Below are 22,275 nucleotides of genomic sequence, written 5' to 3'. Positions count from 1 at the left end.
AAAAATTATCTGGGCGTGGTTGCACACACCTGTATTACCAGCTACTCGGGTGCCTGAGGCAGGAGAATCACTTGAACCCAGAAGGCTGAGGTTGCAGTGAGCCAAGACCGCAGCACTGCACTCCAGCCTGGGTGACAAAGTGAGAGTGTCTCCAAAAAAAAAAAAAGCACGACCCAGCTGGGTGTGGTGGTATGCATCTGTAATTCCAGCTGAGGAAGGAGGAGTTCAAGCCTAGCCTAGGCAACATAGTGAGACACCATCTCTGAAGAAAAAAAAAATCTAAAGAGCACAACTCAACTATATGCTGTCTACAGAAAACTCACTTCAAACATACCAACATAGGTAGGTTGAAAGCACAAGGATGGAAAAATGATATATCATACAAACATTAATTTTAAAAAGCAGAAAGGGTTATATTAATATCAGATAAAGTAGACTTCAGAGCAAAGAAAGTTACTAAAGACAAAAGGGACATGTTTAAAGGATCAATCCACCAAAAAGACGTAGCAATCCTAAGTGTGTTTGCATCAAACAACAGAGCTTCAAAATACATTAAGCAAAAACTAAGAGAGCTGAACAACAAAATAAATAGATCCACAATTAGAGTTGGAGAGCTCAACATCCTCTCTCAGCAATTGGTAAAATGACTAGACAAATTCAGCAAGGATACAGAAGAATTCAACAAAACCATCAACCAAAAGGATCTAATTGACATTTATAGAATACATCCAGCAACAGAAAATACACGTTCTTTCCAAGTATTCATGGAGCATTGACCAAGATGGATCATACACAGGTTCAAAAGCAAATCTTAATACATTTAAAAGAAGTGAAATCATACAGAATGTATTATCTGACTATACTGGAATCAAACTAGAAATCAATAACAAAGATAACAAAAAATTATTTAAAAACTTGAAAACGGAAGAGCATATTTCCAAATAATCCAGGGATCAAAAAGGAAGTCTCAAAGGAAATTTCTAAAAAATATATTGAACTGAATGAGAATGAAAATATGACGTATCAAAACTTGTGGAATACAGGTAAGGCAGAGAAGTTTATAGCACCAAATGCTTACATTTAGAAAACAGGGCCGGGCGCGGTGGCTCAAGCCTGTAATCCCAGCACTTTGGGAGGCCGAAACGGGTGGATCACGAGGTCAGGAGATCGAGACCATCCTGGCTGACACAGTGAAACCCCGTCTCTACTAAAAAAATACAAAAAACTAGCCGGGCGAGGTGGCGGGCGCCTGTAGTCCCAGCTACTCGGGAGGCTGAGGCAGGAGAACGGCGTGAACCCGGGAGGCGGAGCTTGCAGTGAGCTGAGATCCGGTCACTGCACTCCAGCCTGGGCGACAGAGCAAGACTCCGTCTCAAAAAAAAAAAAAGAAAAAAAAAGAAAACAGAAAAGGGACCAGGAGCAATGGCTCACCCCTGTAATCCCAGCACTTTGGGACTCAAAGACAGGAGGATCACTTGAGCCCAGGAGTTCGAGACAAGCCTAGGCAACATATCGAGACCCCATCTCTACAAAAAAACAAAAAGAAAACAAAAACCAGAAAAGTCCAATCAATTATCTAAATTCTTATGTCAAAAAACAAGAAAAAAAGTGCAAAATAAACAAAAACCAAGTAGAAAAGGGGGAAACAATAAAGATAAGAGCAGAAATAAATGAAATTGAAAGCAGGAAAACAGTAAAGAAAATCAATGAAGCAAAAAGCTGGTTCTTCAGAAAAAAAGTCAATAAAACTGACAAACTTCTAGCAAGACTGACAGAAATAAAAAGAGAAAATACATATTACCAACATCAGAAATGAAAGAGAGGCTATCACTACAGATCCTATAGCTATCAAAGAAATCATAAGGAAATGCCACAAACATCCCTGTGTCAATAAATTCAACAACTTAAAAGAAATGAATCAATTCCTCAAAATCCAAAACTCTACCAAGATGAAATAGATAATCTGAATAATTCTACAACCATTAAATAAATTGGATTTGTATAATTAAAGAGTTTTCAGAAAAGAAATCTCTAGGCCAAAATTTTTTCACTGGGGAATTTTATGAAATATTCTAAGAAGGATTAGCACCAATTTTACACAAAAGAAGAAGGAATGCTTCCCAAGTATTACCCTGATATCAAAACCAGACAAAAACAACATACAAAAGAAGACAACTACAGTCCACTCTCTCTCCTGAATTTAGATGCAAAAATTCTAAGCAAAATTTGATCAATTCCAATCCAACAATATATAAAAAGAATAATGTACCATGACCAGGTGGGGTTTATTCTACATATGCAGGATTGGTTCAACATTCAAAACAAGGCCAGACATGGTAGCTCATGCCTGTAATCCCAGCATTTTAGGAGGCTAAGACCAGAAGATCACTTGAGGCCAGGAGTTTGAGACCAGCCTGGGGAACATGGTGAGACCTCGTCTCTATAACAAATCAGAAAAATTAGCCAGTCTTGGTGGTCTGGTGCCTGTAGTCCCAGCTACTTGGGAGGCTGAGACGGGAGGATCACTTGAGCCCAAGATTTTGAGGCTGCAGAAAGCTGCGGTTGCATCATTGCACTCCAGCCTGGGCACCAGAGGTGAGACCCTGTCTCAGAAAAAAAAATTTCAAAACTCAATGGAAATAATTTACCATATCAACAGGCTAAAGAAAAGAAACCACACGATTATATCAAGTAATGCAGAAAAAGCATTTGACAAAATTCAACACCAAATCATGATTAAAACTCTCAATAGGCCGGGTGTGGTGGCTCACACCTGTAATCCCAGCACTTTGGAAGACTGAGGCGGGTGGATAACTTGAGGTCAGGAGTTCGAGACCAGTCTGGCCAACATGGTGAAACCCCGTCTCTACCAAAAATACAAAAATTAGCAGGAAGTGGTGGCATGCACGCCTATAATCCCAGCTACTCGGGAGGCAGAGGCAGGAGAATCACCTGAACCCAGGAGGTGGAGGTTGCAGTGAGCCGAGATCAAGCCACTCACTGCACTCCAGATGGAGTGAGGCGAGACTCCATCTCAAAAAAAAAACAAAAAAAAACAAAAAAAACTCTCAATATAGGCCAGGCACAGTGGCTTTTCCTGTAATCCCAGCACTTTGGGAGGCCGAGGTGGGTGGATCACTTGAGGTCCAGAGTTTGAGACCAGCCTGGCCAACATAGTGAAACCCTGTCTCTACTAAAAATATAAAAATTAGCCGGGCATGGTGGTGGGCACCTGTAATCCCTGTTACTCAGGTGGCTGAGGCAGGAGAATCGCTTGAACCTGGGAGGCGGAGGTTGCAATGAACTGAAATCGCGCCACTGCACCTGCACTCTAGCCTGGGCGACAACGTGAGACTCTGTCTCAAAAAAAAAACAAAAAAAAAAAAAACCCAAAACGCCTCTCAATACACTAGCAATAGAGGGGAATTTCTTCAGTCTCATAAAGACCATCTCCAAAAATGAACAAACAAACAAACAAAAAAACCCCACAGGCAGCATCAGACTTAATGAAGAAAAACAAAATGCTTTTCCTCCAAGACTGGGAACAAGATAAGGACATACACTCTCATCATTCTTATTCAGCCTACTACTAGAAGTCCCAGCTGCTGCAGTAAGAAAAAAAAAAAAAAAGGAAATAAAAGTTATACAGATCAGAAAGAAAATTTTCTCTATTTGCAGATAGACATGATGCTCTATGTAGAAAATCCCAAGGAATCTACAAAAACACTCTTAGAACTAATAAGTGAGTTCAGCAAGGTCAAAAGATACAAGATCAACACACAAAAAGCAATCACATTTCTATATTCCTCTACTAGCAGTGAACACATAAAAACCAAAATAAACTGGATCCTTTCCTTACTCCTTATACGAAAATTAATTCAAGATGGATTAGAGACTTAAACGTTAGACCTAAAACCATAAAAACCCTAGAAGAAAACCTAGGTAATACCATTCAGGACACAGGCATGGGCAAGGACTTCATGTCACCATCTCTCGCCATCAGAGAAATGCAAATCAAAACCGCAATTAGATACCATCTCACACCAGTTAGAATGGCAATCATTAAAAAATCAGGAAACAACAGGTGCTGGAGAGGATGTAGAGAAATAGGAACACTTTTACACTGTTGGTCAGACTGTAAACTAGTTCAACCATTGTGGAAAACAGTGTGGCGATTCCTCAAGGATCTAGAACTAGAAATACCATTCGACCCAGCCATCCCATTACTGGGGATATACCCAAAGGATTATAAGTCATGCTGCTATAAAGACACATGCACACATATGTTTATTGCGGCACTATTCACAATAGCAAAGACCTGGAATCAACCCAAATGTCCATCAGTGACAGACTGGATTAAGAAAATGTGGCACATACACACCATGGAATACTATGCGGCCATAAAAAAGGATGAGTTCGTGTCCTTTGTAGGGACATGGATGCAGCTGGAAACCATCATTCTCAGCAAACTATCGCAAGAACAGAAAACCAAATACCGCATGTTCTCACTCATAGGTGGGAATTGAACAATGAGATCACTTGGACACAGGAAGGGGAGCATCACACACCGGGTCCTATTGTCCGGAGGGGGTAGGGGGGACGGATAGCATTAGGAGATATACCTAATGTAAATGACAAGTTAATGGGTGCAGCACACCAACATGGCACATGTATACATATGTAACAAACCTGCACATTGTGCACATGTACCCTAGAACTTAAAGTATAATAAAAAAATAAAAATAAAAAAATAAAAATATGACACCATTCACCATCACTAAAAGTACATGTATACTTATGTATAAAACCTAGTCAGGGTCTGTTTGCTGAAAATTATAAAATGCCAAAGAAAAAAAAATCAGAGAACACCTGAAATGATCCATAGGTTTAATGCAATTTCTATTAGACTCTCAGCAAGGTTCTTTGTAGACATACATAAGCTTATTCTAGAATTTCTATGGAAAGGCAAAGGAACTAGAGTGGCTAAGACAATTTTGTTAGAGAAGAATAAAGTGGGAGGAATCACTCTAGTCGATGTTCAGGCTTACTATGTAGCTACAATAAATGTGATACTGGTGGAAGGAGAGACATAGTTCAATGGAACAGAATAGAGAACCCAGAAATAGACTCACATAAGTATAACTAAATGATTTTTGACAAAGATGCAAAAGCAATTTAAAGGAGGAGGGGGCTGAGAATGCCTATAATCCTAGCACTTTGGGAGGCCAAGGTAGGAGGATTGCTTGAGGCCAGGAGCTCCAGACCAGCCTGCACAACATAGCAAGACTCTGTCCCTACAAAAATTTTTTAAAATAAAAATAATTAGACAGGCATGGTGGTGCGCACCTGTAGTTCTAGCTGAGATGGGAGGACTGATTGAGCCCAGGAGTTTGAGACTGCAGTGAGCCATAATTGCACCACTGCACTCCAGCCTGGGGAACACAGCAAGACCCTGTCTCAAAAAAAAAGAAAAAAAGAAAAAAAATTCCATTTAGAAAATGGGCAAAACACATGCACAGACATTTAACTGAAGAGGATATACAGATAGCAAATAAGTATATGAAAAGGTGTTCAACACCATTTAGCTATTAGGGAAATATAAACTAAAACCACAATAATATATCACTACACACCGATCAGAATGGCTAAAATAAAAAGTACTGACAACACCAAATGCTGACAAGGATGCAGAGAAATTGGATGACCTGTACATTACCAGTAGGAATGTGAAGTGGTACAGCCACTGTGGCATAGAATTTGGCAGTTGTTTATAAAACTAAACATGCACTTACCATACAATCCAGAGATTACACTTGGACATTGACCTCAGTGAAATAAAAACTTATGTCCACACAAAAATCTGTACACAAATGTTCCTAGCATCTTTATTCCTAAGAGTCCCAAACTGGCGACCACCCAGATATGCTTCCATGGGTCACACAAATGGTGGTACATCCATACCATGGAATACTATTCAGTGATAAAAAAAAAAAAAAAAGAATTAACATAAAGGAAATTATACTGAGTGAAAACCAGCCAAAATCTAAAGGAAACATATTTTATGACTTTATTTATATAACATTCATGAAATAGCATAATTATAGGAGTGGAAAACAGATCACAGGTGTATTAGTTCGTCTCCTTTTTTTTTTTTTTTTTTTTTTTTGAGATGGAGTCTCACTCTGTCGCCCAGGCTGGAGTGCAATGGTGCGATCTCGGCTCACTGCAAGCTCCGCCTCCCATGTTCATGCCATTCTCCTGCCTCAGCCTCCCGAGTAGCTGGGACTACAGGCACCCACCACCACACCCGGCTGATTTTTTTGTATTTTTAGTAGAGACGGGGTTTCACCATGTTAGCCAGGATGGTCTCGAGCTCCTGACCTCGTGATTCGCCCATCTCGGCCTTCCAAAGTGCTGGGATTACAGGCGTGAGCCACCGCGCCCGGCCTATTAGATCGTTTTCATGCTACTAATAAAGGCATACCCAAGACTGGGAAGAAAAAGAGATTTAATTGGACTTACAGTTACACATGGCTGGGGAGGCCTCAGATTCATGGCAGGAGGCAAAAGGCACTTCTTATATGGCGGCAGCAAGAGAAAATGAGGAAGAAGCAAAAGCAGAAACCCCTGATAAACCCATCAGATCTCCTGAGACTTACCCACTATCACCAGAATAGCACAGGAAAGACTGTCCCCCATGATTCAGTCACCTCCTCCAGGGTTCCTCCCACAACATGTGAGAATTCTGGAAGATACAATTAAAGTTGAGATTTGGGTGGGGACACAGCCAAACCATATCAACGGAAGACTAAATGGTTAAGAGCACAAATAAGCCCTGGAACTAGATTGGCTTCTAAACTCAGCTCCACCATGAGCTAGTGTGACTTTGGGTGAGTTGCTTAATCTCTCTGAGCCTTGATTTCCTCATGTGTAAAATGGTTTTCAAATTCATTTATCCAGTCAGTCAATAAACATTTAGTTCCAGGTGCCGAGGATAGCAGTGAACAAGACAGACAAAATCTTTTTTTTTTTTTTTTTTGAAATAGGGTCTTGCTCTGTCACCCAGGCTGGAGCAATCATGGCTCACTGCAACCACAACCTCCCAGGCTCAAGGGATCCTCTCACTTCAGCCTCCAATGTAGCAGGGACTACAGGCACACATTGCCATGCCTGGTTAATTTTTTGTATTTTTAGTGGACATGAGGTTTCACCATGTTGCCAAGGCTGGTCTTGAACTCCTGAACTCAAACAATCCTCCTACCTCAGCCTCCCAAAGTGCTGGATTACAGATGTGAGTCCTTGTGCCTGGTCCAAAATCTTTGCTCACATAGAGCTGACATTCTAATGGGTAAGAGAGGCAATAAACAAAGATAGAATTTAACATATATCAGCAGAGATTGTAGTATGAGAAAAAGTAAAGAAAAGTGAGGTGAATGAGAAAGCATAGAAACTGTTTAGCTAGGATGTAGTAAGAGTTCAAAAATATTAGTGTATCATTTCTTGGCCTTTTGGCTAAGATAAAGTACAAAAATATTAGTGTCATTACACATTGTTATAAATAACCACAAAAAAATGCTGTTTTAAAAGATTAAATTGTTGGAGAGGGTGAAGGGAAATGAATACTCTCATATACCGCTCGTAGCAGTGCAACTTATTACAGCCTCTTTAGAGGTCAATTTGGCGGGTCCCTTTAAATTAAAAATGCCAGCTGGACGCAGTGGCTCACACCTGTAATCCCAGCACTTTGGGAAGAGAGACAGGTGGATCACTTGCGGTCAGGAGTTCGAGATCAGTCTGGCCAACATGGCAAAACCTCGTCTCTACTAAAAATACAAAAATTAGCCAGGCATGGGGTGCATGCCTGTAATCCCAACTACTCAGGAGACTGAGGCACGAGAATTGCTTGAACCTGGGAGGTGGAGGTTGCAGTGATCTGAGATCACGCCACTGCACTCCAGCTTGGGCAACAGAGCAATACCCGGTCTCAAAAAAAAAAAAAACAAACAAACTAACTAACTAAAATGCCTATGCCCTATAACCCAGCAGACTTCACTCTAGAGCCTGTCTATCTGGGTTCAAATCCTGACCTTGCTATTGACTAGCTGTGTGACCTCTGACAAGTTGCTTAACTTCTCTGTGCCTCAGTTTGCTCATCTGTCCTCAAGGACAAAACCATGAAGTTGCTGTGAAGATTAAATGAATGAACAGATGTAAAACATTTAGAAGCAGCACTTAGCATAAAAATGTTATAAATGTGTTTGCTGTATAAATCTCACTTTTCAGTATCTACCTAGAGAAACACCTGCACATGTACACCAAAAGTAGACTCAGAGATGTTCATCATTGTTTATAATAGTAGAAAAAAATGGAAATAACCTAGATATCCATCAATAAGGAGATGGGGCCAGGAGCGGTGGCTCACACCTGTAATCCTAACACTGGGAGTCCAAAGCATGTGGGTTGCCTGAACTCAGGAGTTCAAGACCAGCCTGGGCAACATGGTGAAACCCCAGCTCTACTAAAACACAAAAACTAGCTGGGAGCTACTCGAGAGGCTGAGGCAGGAGAATCGCTTGAACCCGGGAGGCAGAGGTTGCCATGAGCCAAGATTGCGCCACTGCACTCCAGCCTAGGTGACAGAGCAAGACTCCGTCTCAAAAAAAATAAAAATGTTTTTAAAAAGGAGACGGTAAAACAAAGTAAGATATAGTGGTACTATGGAATACAGTACTACAAAACAGCTAAACAGAATTAAGTAGATCTCTATGTTTTGACATGGATAGATTTCTGAGAGGTGTTATTATGTAACAAAAACATAGTTTCAGAATAATACATATGGGGTGATTCTATCTAAACAAAAGGAAATGTACAATATTATATATATGGATACATATATCCATGCATAGAAAAAGATCTGGAAAGATTCACCTCATAGGGATGTTGTTAGAGTTGTTACCTGATAGGAAGTGTAGGAGAAAGCATGATTGGCTGTGAAAGTGGTCAAAAATGATTTTATATTTTACAAGAACATAGTCATCTCCAACTTATGCGATTAAAATGAATTTTTCATATAATAAGGAAGTATCATTAAATGGTCAGAAGTGAACTGTCTTTTCAACAATGATTCTAAAACAATTTGTTATCTGTAAATAATAAAACAAACGTCTATCCACACCTTGCATTATATACAAAAGTCAACACAAAAATGGATCATAGACCTAAATGTAAAATCTAGAATTATTAAATTTCCAGAAGGAATTATAGGAGATCTCTGTGACCTTAGATTATACAAAGATTTCTTCCATACCATACCAAAAGCAAAATCAATACGAGAAAAAATGGATAAATTGGACTTCATCATAATTAAGTACTTCTGCTCTTTGAAAGACACTTCAGGCTGGGTGCAGTGGCTCATGCCCGTAATCCCAGCACTTTGGGAGGCTGAGGCAGGCAGATCACCTGAGGTCAGGAGTTCAAGACCAGCCTGGCCAACATGGTGAAACCCCATCTCTACTAAAAATACAAAAATTAGCCAGGTATGGTGGTGCACACGTGTAATCCCAGCTACTTGGGAGACTGAAGCAAAAGAATCACTTGAACCTAGGAAGTGGAGATTGCAGTGAGCTGACATGGTGCCGTTGCACTACAGCCTGGGTGACAGAGTGAGACTCTGTCTCAAAAAAAAAAAAAAAAGAAAAGAAAAAAGACACTTTAAAAAATGAAAACAAACCACCACAGACTTGAAGAACATACTTGCAAATCACATGATACAGGATTTGCTTCCATGGTAGTCTGAGTGCAGTGGTATTCACAACTAATTGATCATAACCAGTTACAGATTCCTTTGTTCCTTCTCCACTCTTACTGCTTCACTTGACTAGCCTTTTAAAAAAAGGATTTGCATCCAGAATATATAAACAACTCTCAAATGCAATAAGAAGAAGATAAACAGCCCAGTTTTGAAAACTGGGCAAATCATTTCAACAGATATTTCACCCCAAAGAAGATACATGGGGGAAAAAAAGCACATGAAAATATTTTAAGCATCATTAGCCATGAAGGAAATTTTTCGTAAAGTAAAACCACAATAAGATAGTACTACGTATCTATTCGAATTGCCAAAGACTGACCTTCACAGACAACAAAAGAAAAAGATAAATAGATAAAAGGGGCATTATCAAAATGAGGAAGATGCAAAAGCGGAAACCCCTGAAAAAACCATCAGATCTCGTAAGACTTATTCACTACCATGAGAACAGTATGGGGGAATCTGCGCCCATGATTCAAATTATCTCCCACTGGGTCCCTCCCACAACACATGGAAATTATGGGAGTACAATTCAAGATGAGATTTGGGTGGGGACACAGAGCCAAACCATATCATATCTGATAAGGGATTAATATCCAGAATATATAAAGAACTCTTAAAACTCAACAACACCAATTTTTTTTAAAAAAAAGTTTAAAGATGGGCAAAGCACTTGAATAGATATTTCTCCAAAGAAAGTATAATATAAGTGGCCAATAAACACATGAAAAGATGTGCAACATCATTCATTAGGGTAATACAAACCAAAACCACAATGCAATACCATTTCATACCCATTAGTATGGCAATTATGAAAAACAAAAATGGAAAATAACAAATGTTGGTGAGAACGTGGAGAAATTTGGAACCCTGTGCATTGCTGGTGGAAATGTGAAATAATGTAGCCACTGTGAGAAACAGTTAGGCAGTTCCTCAAAAACTTAAGCATACAATTACCATATGATCCAGCAATTCCACTTCTGGGTTTATATCCAAAAGAATTGAGAGCAGAAATTCAAATGGATACTTGTATACCAACATTCATAGCAGTATTATACACAGTAGCCAAAACATGGAAACAACCCTAGTGTACATCAGCGGATCATGGATACACAAAATGTTGCATATGCATACAATGGAATATTAACAGGCATAAAAATGAAATTCTGATACATGCTAAAATGTGGATGAACCTTGAAGATATTATGATAAGTGAAGTAACCCAGATACAAAAGGACAAATATTTATGATTCCTCCTATATGAGATACTTAGAATGAGAAGATTCATGGAGACAGAAAGTTGAATAGAGGTTACCAGGGGTTAAGGGCATGGGAAATGGGGAGTTATTTTTTAATGGGTACTGAGTTTCTGCTTGGGAAAATGAAAACATTCTGGAACTGGTTAGTGGTGATGATTGCACAGCATTGTGAATGTACTTAATGCCAAGGAATTGTATATTTAAGAATGGAAAAATGGTAAATAAATGTATTTATTTATTTATTTATTTGAGATGGGACCTCACTCTGTCGCCCAGGCTGGAGTGCAGTGGCATGATCTCAGCTCACTGCAACCTCCACCTCCTAGGTTCAAGTTATTCTCCTGCCTCAGCCTCCTGAGTAACTGGGATTACAGGCACACACCACCATGCCCAGCTAACGTTTGTATTTTTAGTAGAGACGGGGTTTCACCAAGTTGGTCCGGCTGGTCTCGAACTCCTGACCTCGTGATCTGCCCGCCTTGGCCTCCCAAAGTGCTGGACTTATAGGCGTGAGTCACTGCACCTGGCCTCAAAAAAATGCTATGTATATTTCATCACAATACAAATGTTTTCTAAAGATGGGCCTAAATATGAGTTGGCAAGGATGTGGAGCAACTGAAATTCTCATACACTGCTCATGGGAGTGTAACATGACACAAACCACTTCGAAAACATTTTGGCAATTTTTATAAAAGTTAAATATGCACCTACCGTATGACCTAGCCATTCCACTCTTAGTTATTTGCCCAAGAGAAATGAAAACATTGTCGATAAAAATGGACAATGTGAACATTCGTATGTGAACATTCACAGCAGCTTTGTTTTAATTGCCCCAAACTAGAAACAACCCACATGTCTATCATGGGTAAATGGATAAGCTAATTAATGTTTATCCATACAATGGAGTACTACTCAGCAATAAAAAGAAGAAGCTAAACTATTGATACACGCAACAACATAGATGAGCCTCAAAATAATTATGCCGAGTGAAAGACACCAGACCAAAATGAGTACATACTGTCTGATTTCTATTTCTTTCTATTATTTAAAAATCTAAAAAATGCAAATTAATCAATAGTCAGAGAAAGTAGATCAGCAGTTGCCTGGGAATAGGAGTGGGGATGGGAGGGGCTGGAGTGAGGGATTACAAAGGCACATGAGGAAACTTTTGTTGATGATAGACATGTTCACTATCATAGTTGTGATGGTTTCTTTGGGTGTATACATTCATGAGAATTGTCAAACTGTGTACTTTAAACACTTACTATTTATTGTATGTCAAGTATTTCTCAGTAAAGCTTGCATTTTGGTTTGTTTGTTTTGTTTTTTGATCCTCCCACCTCAGGCTCCAGAGTAGCTGGGACTGCAGGTGCGGGCCACCATGCCTGGCTAATTTTGTTTATTTTTATTTGTAGACATGGGGTCTTGCCACGTTGTCCAGGCTGGTTTCAAACTCCTGGGCTCAAGTGATCTGCCCACCTCAGCCTCCCAAAGTTCTGAGATTACTGGCATGAGCCACCGCACCTGGCTGGTAAAGCTGTTTTAAAAATAAGTTTCAGGCTAGATGTGGTGGCATAGGCCTGTAATTCCAACACTACTACCATGAACTGTTCATACACGTCTATCCTCCTTAGTAATCTGGGACCGGATGCTGGGGACGTGTGTCTCAGTTCTCTCTTCATAGACTCATCTCCCACTCCCACACTTGCAGAACTAGAACCATGTACTCTGTGATTTCATTTATTATATGCTAAAGCCGTTCTTACAAAACAACAGAGGAAAGATCATTCAATATATTATGGTGAGAACATCAGTTAGCTAACATTTGGGGGGGAATATAATTTTTTTTCTATTCATTCTATTTATCTGTATCAACCCCAAGTTAACACAAAATTAAATATATGTTATTAAATAGAATTGAGTATCTAATAGATCTTTGAACTGATAGCAGCTTTCTAAGCTTTGAAGGAACAAGAAGAAATTACAAGAGAAAAGATCAACAGATTTGGCTATATAAAATCCTGAAAGTTTGTACACTGAAAAATACAACCAAAAAGAAAATAGCCAATTGGTATGACAAAGGATTAATGTCTATATTTTATAAAGCACTCATGGAAATCTACCAAAAAACATGTCCCCAAAGATAAATGGTCAGAGATACTTCACACAAGACAAAATGGAATGAGTAAACAAGCATGTGGCAAAATATTCAACCTCACTAGTGGCTTTCTTTTTTTTTTTTTTTGAGATGGAGTTTCACTCTGTCGGCCAGGTTGGAGTGCAGTGGCACCATCTCAGCTCACTGCAACCTCTGCCTCCAGGGTTCGAGCGATTCTCCTGCCTCAGCCTCTCGAGTAGCTGGGATTACAGGTGCATGCCACCACATCTTGCTAATTTTTTGTATTTTTAGTAGAGATGGGGTTTCGCCATGTTGGCCAGGCTGGTCTTGAACTTTTGACCTCAAGTGATCCGCCTGCCTCAGCCTCCCAAAGTGCTGGGATTATAGGCGTGAGCCACCGCACCCTGCCTAGTGGGGATTTTTAGTGCAAGTCAAAATAATTACATTAGCAAAAGTTAAAAATAGGTGATTACCAGGATGGCACAAGTGTAGTAAAATTGCAAGGATCCTCTGAGAAAGGCTTTTTGGCAATACACATACGCTACTACAAAAGCATTCAGACTCTTTGACATAATGCTCTCTTTCTAAGGGTTACTGCCAACCACTCCCCTGAGTTAATCACAGATGCACCACTTCTCCCACATCTGAGTCTCCAGCCCAGATCATGCACCTGAGCTCAGGACTGGGTCTATAAGATATCTCCAGGCTGATGTTCCCCCGCACCCTTAGCCCTGTGTCTCAGACTCATCTCCTCATCTCCTCAAGCACACTCCTCTGCCTCCTCCTTGTTCCGGTGAATACATCACTGAGTCACCAAGCCAGAAACCTGGGAGTCATCCTAATTACCTCCTTGTCCCTCACCCCTGCACATTCATCATTTCCCAGTCAGATCCTGCCAATACTCCATCTGCAATGTCTTTTGAGTCTTTGAGCCCCCTCCTACTCAGCCCCACAGTCACAGATCTAAGTCTCAGCCTCCTGTTTCTTGCTTGTATTGTTGACAGAGACCTGACCCATGTCCTCCAAGCCACACACATTTCCTTCAAACCATTCTACATGGAGGAGTTTCAGTTATCTTTTTAAAGCACAACACTGATTCTGTCCTCCTTAAAATCTTTCAACAGCTCTCCATTGTCTACCCACAGGCTAAAGTCCAAGATCCTAAAGATTTAGCTGCCCTCTGTGTTACAACCTGCTTCACCACCATTTTTTCTCTGATAAGCTTCTCCTAGCTTTCCCTCCCCACCCCCGCAGCCTGCTTCTCATATTATTATTTGTTCCTTGAGAGCAAGAACTAGATCTTAATCATCTCTGCATCCTCAGTTCATAATACAGAGCTTGACACAGAGTAAGCACTCAATAAGTGTTGGTTGAAGGAATAGATTTATTCTAAGGAAAATATTCAACTGAAGGAAAAAGCTGTTCACTGTAGCAACATGCATAATAAAGTACAGAAAGCTAAATATCCAACAACAGAGAACTTGTATTAATTGTGGGGCATCCATTAATGGAATATGATACAGCTGTTAAAATAGTAATTATGAGGATTATGTAGCAACTTGGAAAGTGTTTCTAGTATAATAAAAACAGAATACAAAATGGTCTGTATGCTAGGACTAAAATTATGTAAAAGTATGCATGCACACAAACCGATCAGAAAGAGAACAGGAAGAGGAACAAATGAATACAGATGATGTGTTTAGGGTGTTTGGGGAGGTACTGTTTGCGATTTACTTAGCTCTTTCCAAATTCCCTTTATTGTTGTTAGAATGTCGTTTGTGCATAAATACAAATTGAGAGAGAGAAATATACTGAAAAAGATGCTTTGATTTCCTCAAGTCCTTTGATAACCTGTGGCATGAAAACAAACCATTCACCTGGGAGGCAAGAGACAAGCCCCCTCATCCCCAAACTGGCTGTGTGATCTTGATTAAGTGAGATCTGTAGCTCTAACCAGCCATTTCTCCTATCCTCTCTAGCTGGAAAACACATGGTTATCCCCCCACTCCCACAGCAACTCCTCCACCATTTCTGTTGATTGTACCATCTTCCCAGTGCTCTCAGATTAAAAACCTCAGAACCAACTTCTATTATCTCATCACCTTCACCTTCTCTCTACTCCTCACCTCCAATTAATCAATCCTTTCCAATAATCTCTTATAACATGCTTTGTTGTGGATCGTATCCCAATTTTAGACAAGGAGGAGTTCCTGCCCTCTTAGTTAATACTGTCTGCTTGGTTAATACTGTCTGCTTGAGAGGAGCCAACAGTGTTTCCCTCTTTTGCTCCTCTGCAGACTGCTGAGGGGTAAAGTGGATGGTAGAGATAGAGACTTGTGAAATGGAACCTCATGAGTTAGGAGCTTGATCCCATGGTGGGAAGAATTCAGGCACAGGCTGAATGCTCTCAGGGATAGTACAGTAGGACTTGGCACAATGAGTGGGATGTTGACTCCATTTATTCATTCAACAAGTATTTACCAAGTGCTGGACACAGTGCCGAGGCTCTGTTCAGTGGCAAAGGGCCTGCCCAGATGAATTAGGGCAGGCTCCATCCTGGAGCTGCTCAGTTTGGTGGAGGACAGGTTACTAAATTTGCCCTTGCTACCCAATGTGCTGTGTGCCCTCACCAAGTTTGAACACAAGCCTCTGGGGTAAGAATGAGAGATTTACCCTGACTGAGGGGACCATGAGCTCACAAAACCAGAGGGACATGAACTGTGCATTTCCAAGGCTGAGGTGTGGGATTAGGTGATACCCAGGAAGGGGGATTGGCTGTTCATGGTGGTTCCAAGCTTAGGAATCAAGTCCACAAGCAGTCTTGAAAGAGCTGACCCTGGCCACTGGCTCAGGCCCAGCACTTTGGGAGGTCGAGGCGGGCGGATCGCTTGAGTCCAGGAGTTCGAGACCAGCCTAGGCAACATGGCGAAATCCCGTCTCTACAAAAAAAAAAAAAAAAAAATACAAAAAATTAGTTGGGTGCGGTGGCGTGGGCCTGTTGTCCCAAACCCAGTGGGGGCTGAAGTGAGAGGATCGCTTGAGCCCCGGCTGCCGAGGCTGCAATGAGCCATGCACTCCAGCCTGGGTGACAGAGTAAGACCCTGTCTCCCAAACAAACAAACAAAAAGAGCTGACTCCCTTGGAACAAACTAGCTTGGCGGGGCTTGAGCTTTGAAGTTTGGGATTGCGGGGAGAGAGCAATGGAGCCAGATAAAGTTCGGACCTGCTCCCTTAGGGCAGGAAACGGAGGGCCAAGGGCAGTTTCGAAGCAGGATCAGATCTACATTTTAGTTAGATATAACCAGACGATCTCTAATATCCTCCCTCCTCCCTGAGTTTCTGTAAGTGCCAAATGCGATGTACAGGAAGCAAGCGCGGGGGGGGGGGGCGGTGATGTCAGAGTTAAAGCAGAGAAGCAAGAGGGGGTTAAAAACATTGTTGGCTCTTCCCAACTCAGTGTGGCTGCCTGGCTGGCTCGAGGGAACACGAAAAAGGGACAGACAAAATACGTTTAAGAAATAACATTAAATATTTATTAAAATGTATTCTATTGATTATATAATCATCTGTACGTGAGATTGGAAGTAGGCTCACTTTGAACTCTCCTTGAGGGCAGGGATGTTGTGTAGTTCATCTTTGTATTCCCAGCACCTAGCACAGAATCAGGCACACAGGAGACGCTCAGCAAATATGGGAGGGGGAAGGGCGGAAAAAGGGGAGGGAGGAAATCGCCCTTAGGAGACACCCTCTTTCCGCCGTGGTTCTCCAGCTCCGGACTTCCGACCTCCCACCAGCAGATGGCAAGAAAGAGTCCCGGCGCGCCAGCAAAGGGCTGAACTGGGCGGAGCATCTGAATAGCCGGCGCGCGCAGTCTCCGGGCCCAATTTCTACGCGCACCGGAAGACGGAGGTCCTCTTTCCTTGCCTAACGCAGCCATGGTAAGCTGTTTACTTAGCGAGCTCCTAGGACGTATCCACCTCCATCCTCCCCGGGCCGGGGCTGCCCGAGGTCTCGGGACTCGTACTGGGGATGGCCGGGCAGAGGCGAAGGGATCACGGCCTCCGTGGTAGGCCGGGACGGGCTCCAGGGCGAAGAGCGAACGCTGGCCTAGCGTTGGGGAGGCGCGGATCTGGTGCTGCTGTTGGGAAGGCCTCTGTCTCTGACCCGGCCACACGTCCTGTTCCGGGAGAAGCTGTTTTTCCTCCCCGGCCGGAGCCGCGGCTGGGCCGGGAGCAGAGACTGCGAGCCCGAGGCGGGTGGGCGCTGGGTCCGCCCGGCGGAGAAAGGTTTTCTTTGTCATTGTCTTTTTGGCACGGCCCGACTTTACCATGTGTGGCCGGTAAGCATCTGGACACAGCATTAAAGAGGCTTCATTACTCTTTTTAAAGTAAAATTGGTGTCAGCTTTTGGCTTTAGTGTTCGAAGGAGCAGCACATGTGTGTGTGCGGGTGTCAGAATAATCTTGTTCCAGACGTGTCAAAAACAGACGGTAATAAACTGTGAAAACTTTAGAAACACAGGCAGACTCCTGGCTCATTTGTGTTGCTGTGCGTCCCCCTGGCCATTTCACTAGTATGGTGTCCTGGAAAGACCCTAACCTCTAAACAGATACAGTTTCAAACAGTAACATGGAAACACTTTAGCAAGGTTCTGAAAGATAGTAATCAGTAAACGTTCTGAAACATAGTAACCAAGAATCTTCTCTGTTACAATAAGAAGACTTGTTGCAGCTTATGGATCTCACGGTATTTGCTAGGTAACTTTGCTGCTTCTGTTTTATCGGAACTACACTTCTTTAATATTGTCCACATTTTGCTGAAGATGAAACTAAGCAGAGTTCTTTCTAGAAGTTACACACTAGGTTTTGTAAGCTGCTCTGAAACCTGATTAACAGCATTGCAACCTAAAACTTTCAGGCTCGTGGTCCCAAGAAGCATCTGAAGCGGGTAGCAGCTCCAAAGCATTGGATGCTGGATAAATTGACCGGTGTGTTTGTAAGTATCTTATATAAATATTTCCGTGGCCACTGTTTTTAAGTGCCTACCAGGACTCATTTGGGGACCAGGCTAGGGGAGGAATATCTGTTATTGGCTTCCTCTGCTCTTGAAGGAGCTGTGCTATCTAGCTGTCCCCCACTTCCAGTCTGTTTAATATTTTTGTACCTCGTTTATTCCACATACCATATAGTACATTTACATGGACTTGATTCATGTTCTTAATGATCCTAGTCCTCTGACAGGGAAGATGCTGTAAAACTTTAAGGTATGAAATAGTTTTGGAAGCTTTTTACACCTCCTGTGTAAAAGCCCAAGTTGGGTGTAATGGACAGTCTTGGTGTTCAGTTAGTGGATCTAGTGGACTAGGAGATGGGTTTGAGTGCTTGAGTGAATCCCAACAGTGATTATCATTTTTAATGTTACAGGCTCCTCGTCCATCCACCGGTCCCCACAAGTTGAGAGAGTGTCTCCCCCTCATCATCTTCCTAAGGAACAGACTTAAGTATGCCCTGACAGGAGATGAAGTAAAGAAGATTTGCATGCAGCGGTTCATTAAGATCGATGGCAAGGTCCGAACTGATATAACCTACCCTGCTGGATTCATGGGTAAGTAGAAGTTTTAACTACTCTGGAGATGCATATGGATGGAAGCCCTATGGTATCCGAATACCATAGGGCTTGATCATATCTCTAACTTTGATCATATCTCTAACTTTTGTAATCTGTCAAGTCTCTCAGAAACAGCCTGACTTTCCCTCTGTTTTTTACTTAAATAAAAAATATGCAAATAAAAATGAAATGTTTCTCAAAACTAAATTTCTATTCACTTTTAAATTTTACATGCAGTCATAAAAACGGCATTTTGAAATATTGAAGATCTGGCCATGATCTTTAATCTTTAGAATCCTTGTTTGATTAGAACTGGGAGGCACATGGGGGTTCTTTTTTTGTCTTAGAGAGCTATGGTTGTTGCTTGGCATGAGGTAGTGGGGATCACTGTATGTAGTAACGGGTTACTGCTTGATTTCAGATGTCATCAGCATTGACAAGACGGGAGAGAATTTCCGTCTGATCTATGACACCAAGGGTCGCTTTGCTGTACATCGTATTACACCTGAGGAGGCCAAGGTGAGTGTGGCAAAGCAAACTGGGTCTTTACTCAGTATAGTTACTTAGTTGTAAGGGCCTGCGTTCAGTGAGAGTGCTGCTTGCAATGAGGTGGGTATTGATTACTTAAAATCTCATACCTATTAATATCAAGCTAACAATTTGATGAGATTCTATCTTACATGTAAATTTATTAAAAGTCTGGCTGATAGCTGTAGAGCATTGCTGGATACCTAAAATTGACACCCATTTGAAGTTAACTTCCTCAGCAGATTTTCTTTTTTTGTGGTAGAAATGAATTCCATTGAACCGTGACTTCCTGGTGTCTCTTAAGAGTCAAGGAGAATGATTTCTGGGAACTTGTTTATTGGGTACCTGAAGTATGAGCCCTTCCATGTCTCCATTTGTGGGGGTAGCTTTACTTTGGGGAGGGGAAGGTGTCCATGGAGGAAATGGACAGTCCTTGAGGCACTAGCTTGAGGTTTAGAAAAAGATTACAGTCTTTGATTATTTAATCCATTTTGGTTTGATGGTTTTACACAAAAGTTTAGGGCTGTTTGGATTATTGGCTGTAAATGAAGGTTAATTTAATTGGCTTATGTGGCTCCTAATTTCCTTTTGCACAACCTTGTTATCAGCAGGCTGGAGGGCACATCCAGTGGCATCTGTGATGATTTGATATTAGGGAGTAGAGATCCAAAATTGAAATGCTATGTGAAATATTTGTTGATTGAATGAACTGGTAATACAATTGCTGTTGGTGAAACAAAACTCAGTACAGGGAGCTATTAAGATAAAGTCAAGTTAAAGGGAAGAATTCCCAGGGCCCCATAAGGCTTAAAGAGCCTGGGAAACTGGAGTGGCATTTATGTTGGAGGAGTGGAGGGCAATGGTGGATGTTAGAGGATGAGCCTAGAGAAGGGCTGTATGCAACATACACTTGAGGGTGGAAAGAACGGTCAGCGCCACAATTATTCTGCAGCAGTTAGGGAACCCATGGTTCCTGTGTAGGGTTAAAAAGTACATGTGAGGTGGATTGAATGTGGTTAACCCTTGTATTTTTCTAGTACAAGTTATGCAAAGTGAGAAAGATCTTTGTGGGCACAAAAGGAATCCCTCATCTGGTGACTCATGATGCCCGCACCATCCGCTACCCCGATCCCCTCATCAAGGTGAATGATACCATTCAGATTGATTTGGAGACTGGCAAGATTACTGATTTCATCAAGTTCGACACTGGTAAGCATCCTCTGTGCTACCTGGGTACCCTCTTTAAGGCCTAGATCATTATGAATTGCACAGGGTCTGGGTATCTTTTTATTAAAAACCATCTGCTCTGATCCCCCAGGTTTGTTTATAGCCAGAGGCACAAATGCTCAGAATATTCATTTCTTCTTTTAAACTGTGTTTTATAGAGGGGGGGTCTTACTCTGTTGCCCAGACTGTTCTCGAACTGATTATAGGTGTGAGCCCTGGGAGTCCTAGCATGGACAGCAGTTCCGTATGAGGAAATGCAAATGAGGGGGGAAAGGAGGAATAAAATTTGTTTTGGACCCATCTCTGAACTGCTTGTCATTTGTTATATTGGGTTGAAGCAGATGATTTCTTCCTGCCTAGGTAACCTGTGTATGGTGACTGGAGGTGCTAACCTGGGAAGAATTGGTGTGATCACCAACAGAGAGAGGCATCCTGGATCTTTTGACGTGGTTCACGTGAAAGATGCCAATGGCAACAGCTTTGCCACTCGACTTTCCAACATTTTTGTTATTGGCAAGGTAAGTCTGGGTTTTCTCTCTCTAGTCCGGGGAAGTATGTCAGTGCAGATGGGTGCTGGGATTGCAGCATCCAGGCTTCTGGCTGGCTCTGCTGAACCTAGTGCAAAGCCTCTTCTGGATAGGACTCACGCAGAGCTGGGCTGAGTCATAATGATTAGCCTTAGGTACTACTAAACTTTGACTCCCTTGAATAAATGGTGGGTACCTGCTATGCACAATAAACTTATAAGATGTTAATTATGAAGGGCATACAGTGAGTTTCATAGGACAGCCCCAGAAACCCAAGCAGTGGGTACTTTTGGTAACCAGCATCCGTGTCTTAAAACTGCCTAGCTGATGCCAAGTGCTCTCTCAAACAGACTTCAGTTGTGTTAAACGAGGTGACAAGTGTAGCATGTGCCAAGCCACTATGAGTTGGTGTGTGGTGGGTTTTCATTCTCCTTGTTTTCTCTTCCAGGGCAACAAACCATGGATTTCTCTTCCCCGAGGAAAGGGTATCCGCCTCACCATTGCTGAAGAGAGAGACAAAAGACTGGCGGCCAAACAGAGCAGTGGGTGAAATGGGTCCCTGGGTGCCATGTCAGACCTTTGTACGTAATTAAAAATATTGTGGCAGGATTAATAGTATTTTGGTTTTGTTGGGGGTGGGGGGGTTGTTTATTTTTTTTAAATTCAGTTTCCTGCTATTTTACTGCATAACATGAACAGTGATTAAATTCTCAGGCAGGCTTAGGCAGTCTGTTATTGGCTGGGCTTAGTCAGTGGTGGGAAGTAGAAGATACCAGACTTGGGAAAGGAACAGCAACTAACCAAGGAGTAGAGACAGCCAAGAAATCCCAGAGTATTGATCTCACCCCTCGACTTGGCCAAGAACTTCTCTACCTAGTGGGCCCCTCTGCCCTGTTAAGCTCCCTTGGCTTTTTAAAAATCTGCCCTCATTTTCGTCTCCAGTCTTTATTGCACTAGCCCATCCACAAGCCTGGCTCATCTGTTTTTCCCATTCCTGTGCCCATCTTGCCAAACGCGGGATGAAAATCTCCAGCTGCCCTTAAAGGTCATCGTAAATGAGCTGTTGATGTTGCAAAGCAGTGCACTTCCATGGACTTAGTGCCCTTATTAATCTCCAGCTGCCGCTGCAGTCCTCAACTTTGTTTTTCAGAGGACAGAGATGTAGAACATAAACCTGTTCTTGCTTGCCCAAATGTGTCAG

General features: G+C 41.9%; 1 protein-coding gene across 2 annotated transcripts; it reads left to right on the top strand.

Annotated features, from left to right (window-relative positions):
- The first annotated feature begins 17,001 nt into the window (after positions 1–17,001).
- RPS4X (ribosomal protein S4 X-linked) lies at positions 17,002–21,690 on the top strand. 2 transcript variants are annotated; one of them, XM_050776420.1, is made up of 7 exons: positions 17,002–17,124; positions 18,103–18,180; positions 18,609–18,789; positions 19,214–19,311; positions 20,358–20,529; positions 20,908–21,065; positions 21,523–21,690. In XM_050776420.1, exons 1-7 carry the CDS (start codon positions 17,122–17,124, stop codon positions 21,622–21,624), a joined length of 792 nt encoding a protein of 263 aa, XP_050632377.1. In that variant the 5' UTR covers positions 17,002–17,121; the 3' UTR covers positions 21,625–21,690. The 2 variants fall into 2 exon arrangements, with proteins under 2 accessions (XP_050632377.1, XP_050632378.1); XM_050776421.1 differs by lacking the exon at positions 17,002–17,124 and adding an exon at positions 17,234–17,252.
- The last annotated feature ends 585 nt before the right edge of the window (positions 21,691–22,275 follow it).

This window comes from Macaca thibetana, chromosome X (genome assembly GCF_024542745.1).
Source record: "Macaca thibetana thibetana isolate TM-01 chromosome X, ASM2454274v1, whole genome shotgun sequence".
Taxonomy (NCBI): domain Eukaryota; kingdom Metazoa; phylum Chordata; class Mammalia; order Primates; family Cercopithecidae; genus Macaca; species Macaca thibetana.
This window is presented reverse-complemented; position numbering and strand designations above follow the sequence as displayed.

What these genes read in the sequence shown, in the direction of transcription:
- RPS4X (XM_050776420.1), top strand. An exon ending in TTACACCTGAGGAGGCCAAG is followed by an intron (nt 19,312 to 20,357) that starts GTGAGTGTGGCA and finishes GTATTTTTCTAG; the next exon opens with TACAAGTTATGCAAAGTGAG. An exon ending in ACATTTTTGTTATTGGCAAG is followed by an intron (nt 21,066 to 21,522) that starts GTAAGTCTGGGT and finishes TTTCTCTTCCAG; the next exon opens with GGCAACAAACCATGGATTTC.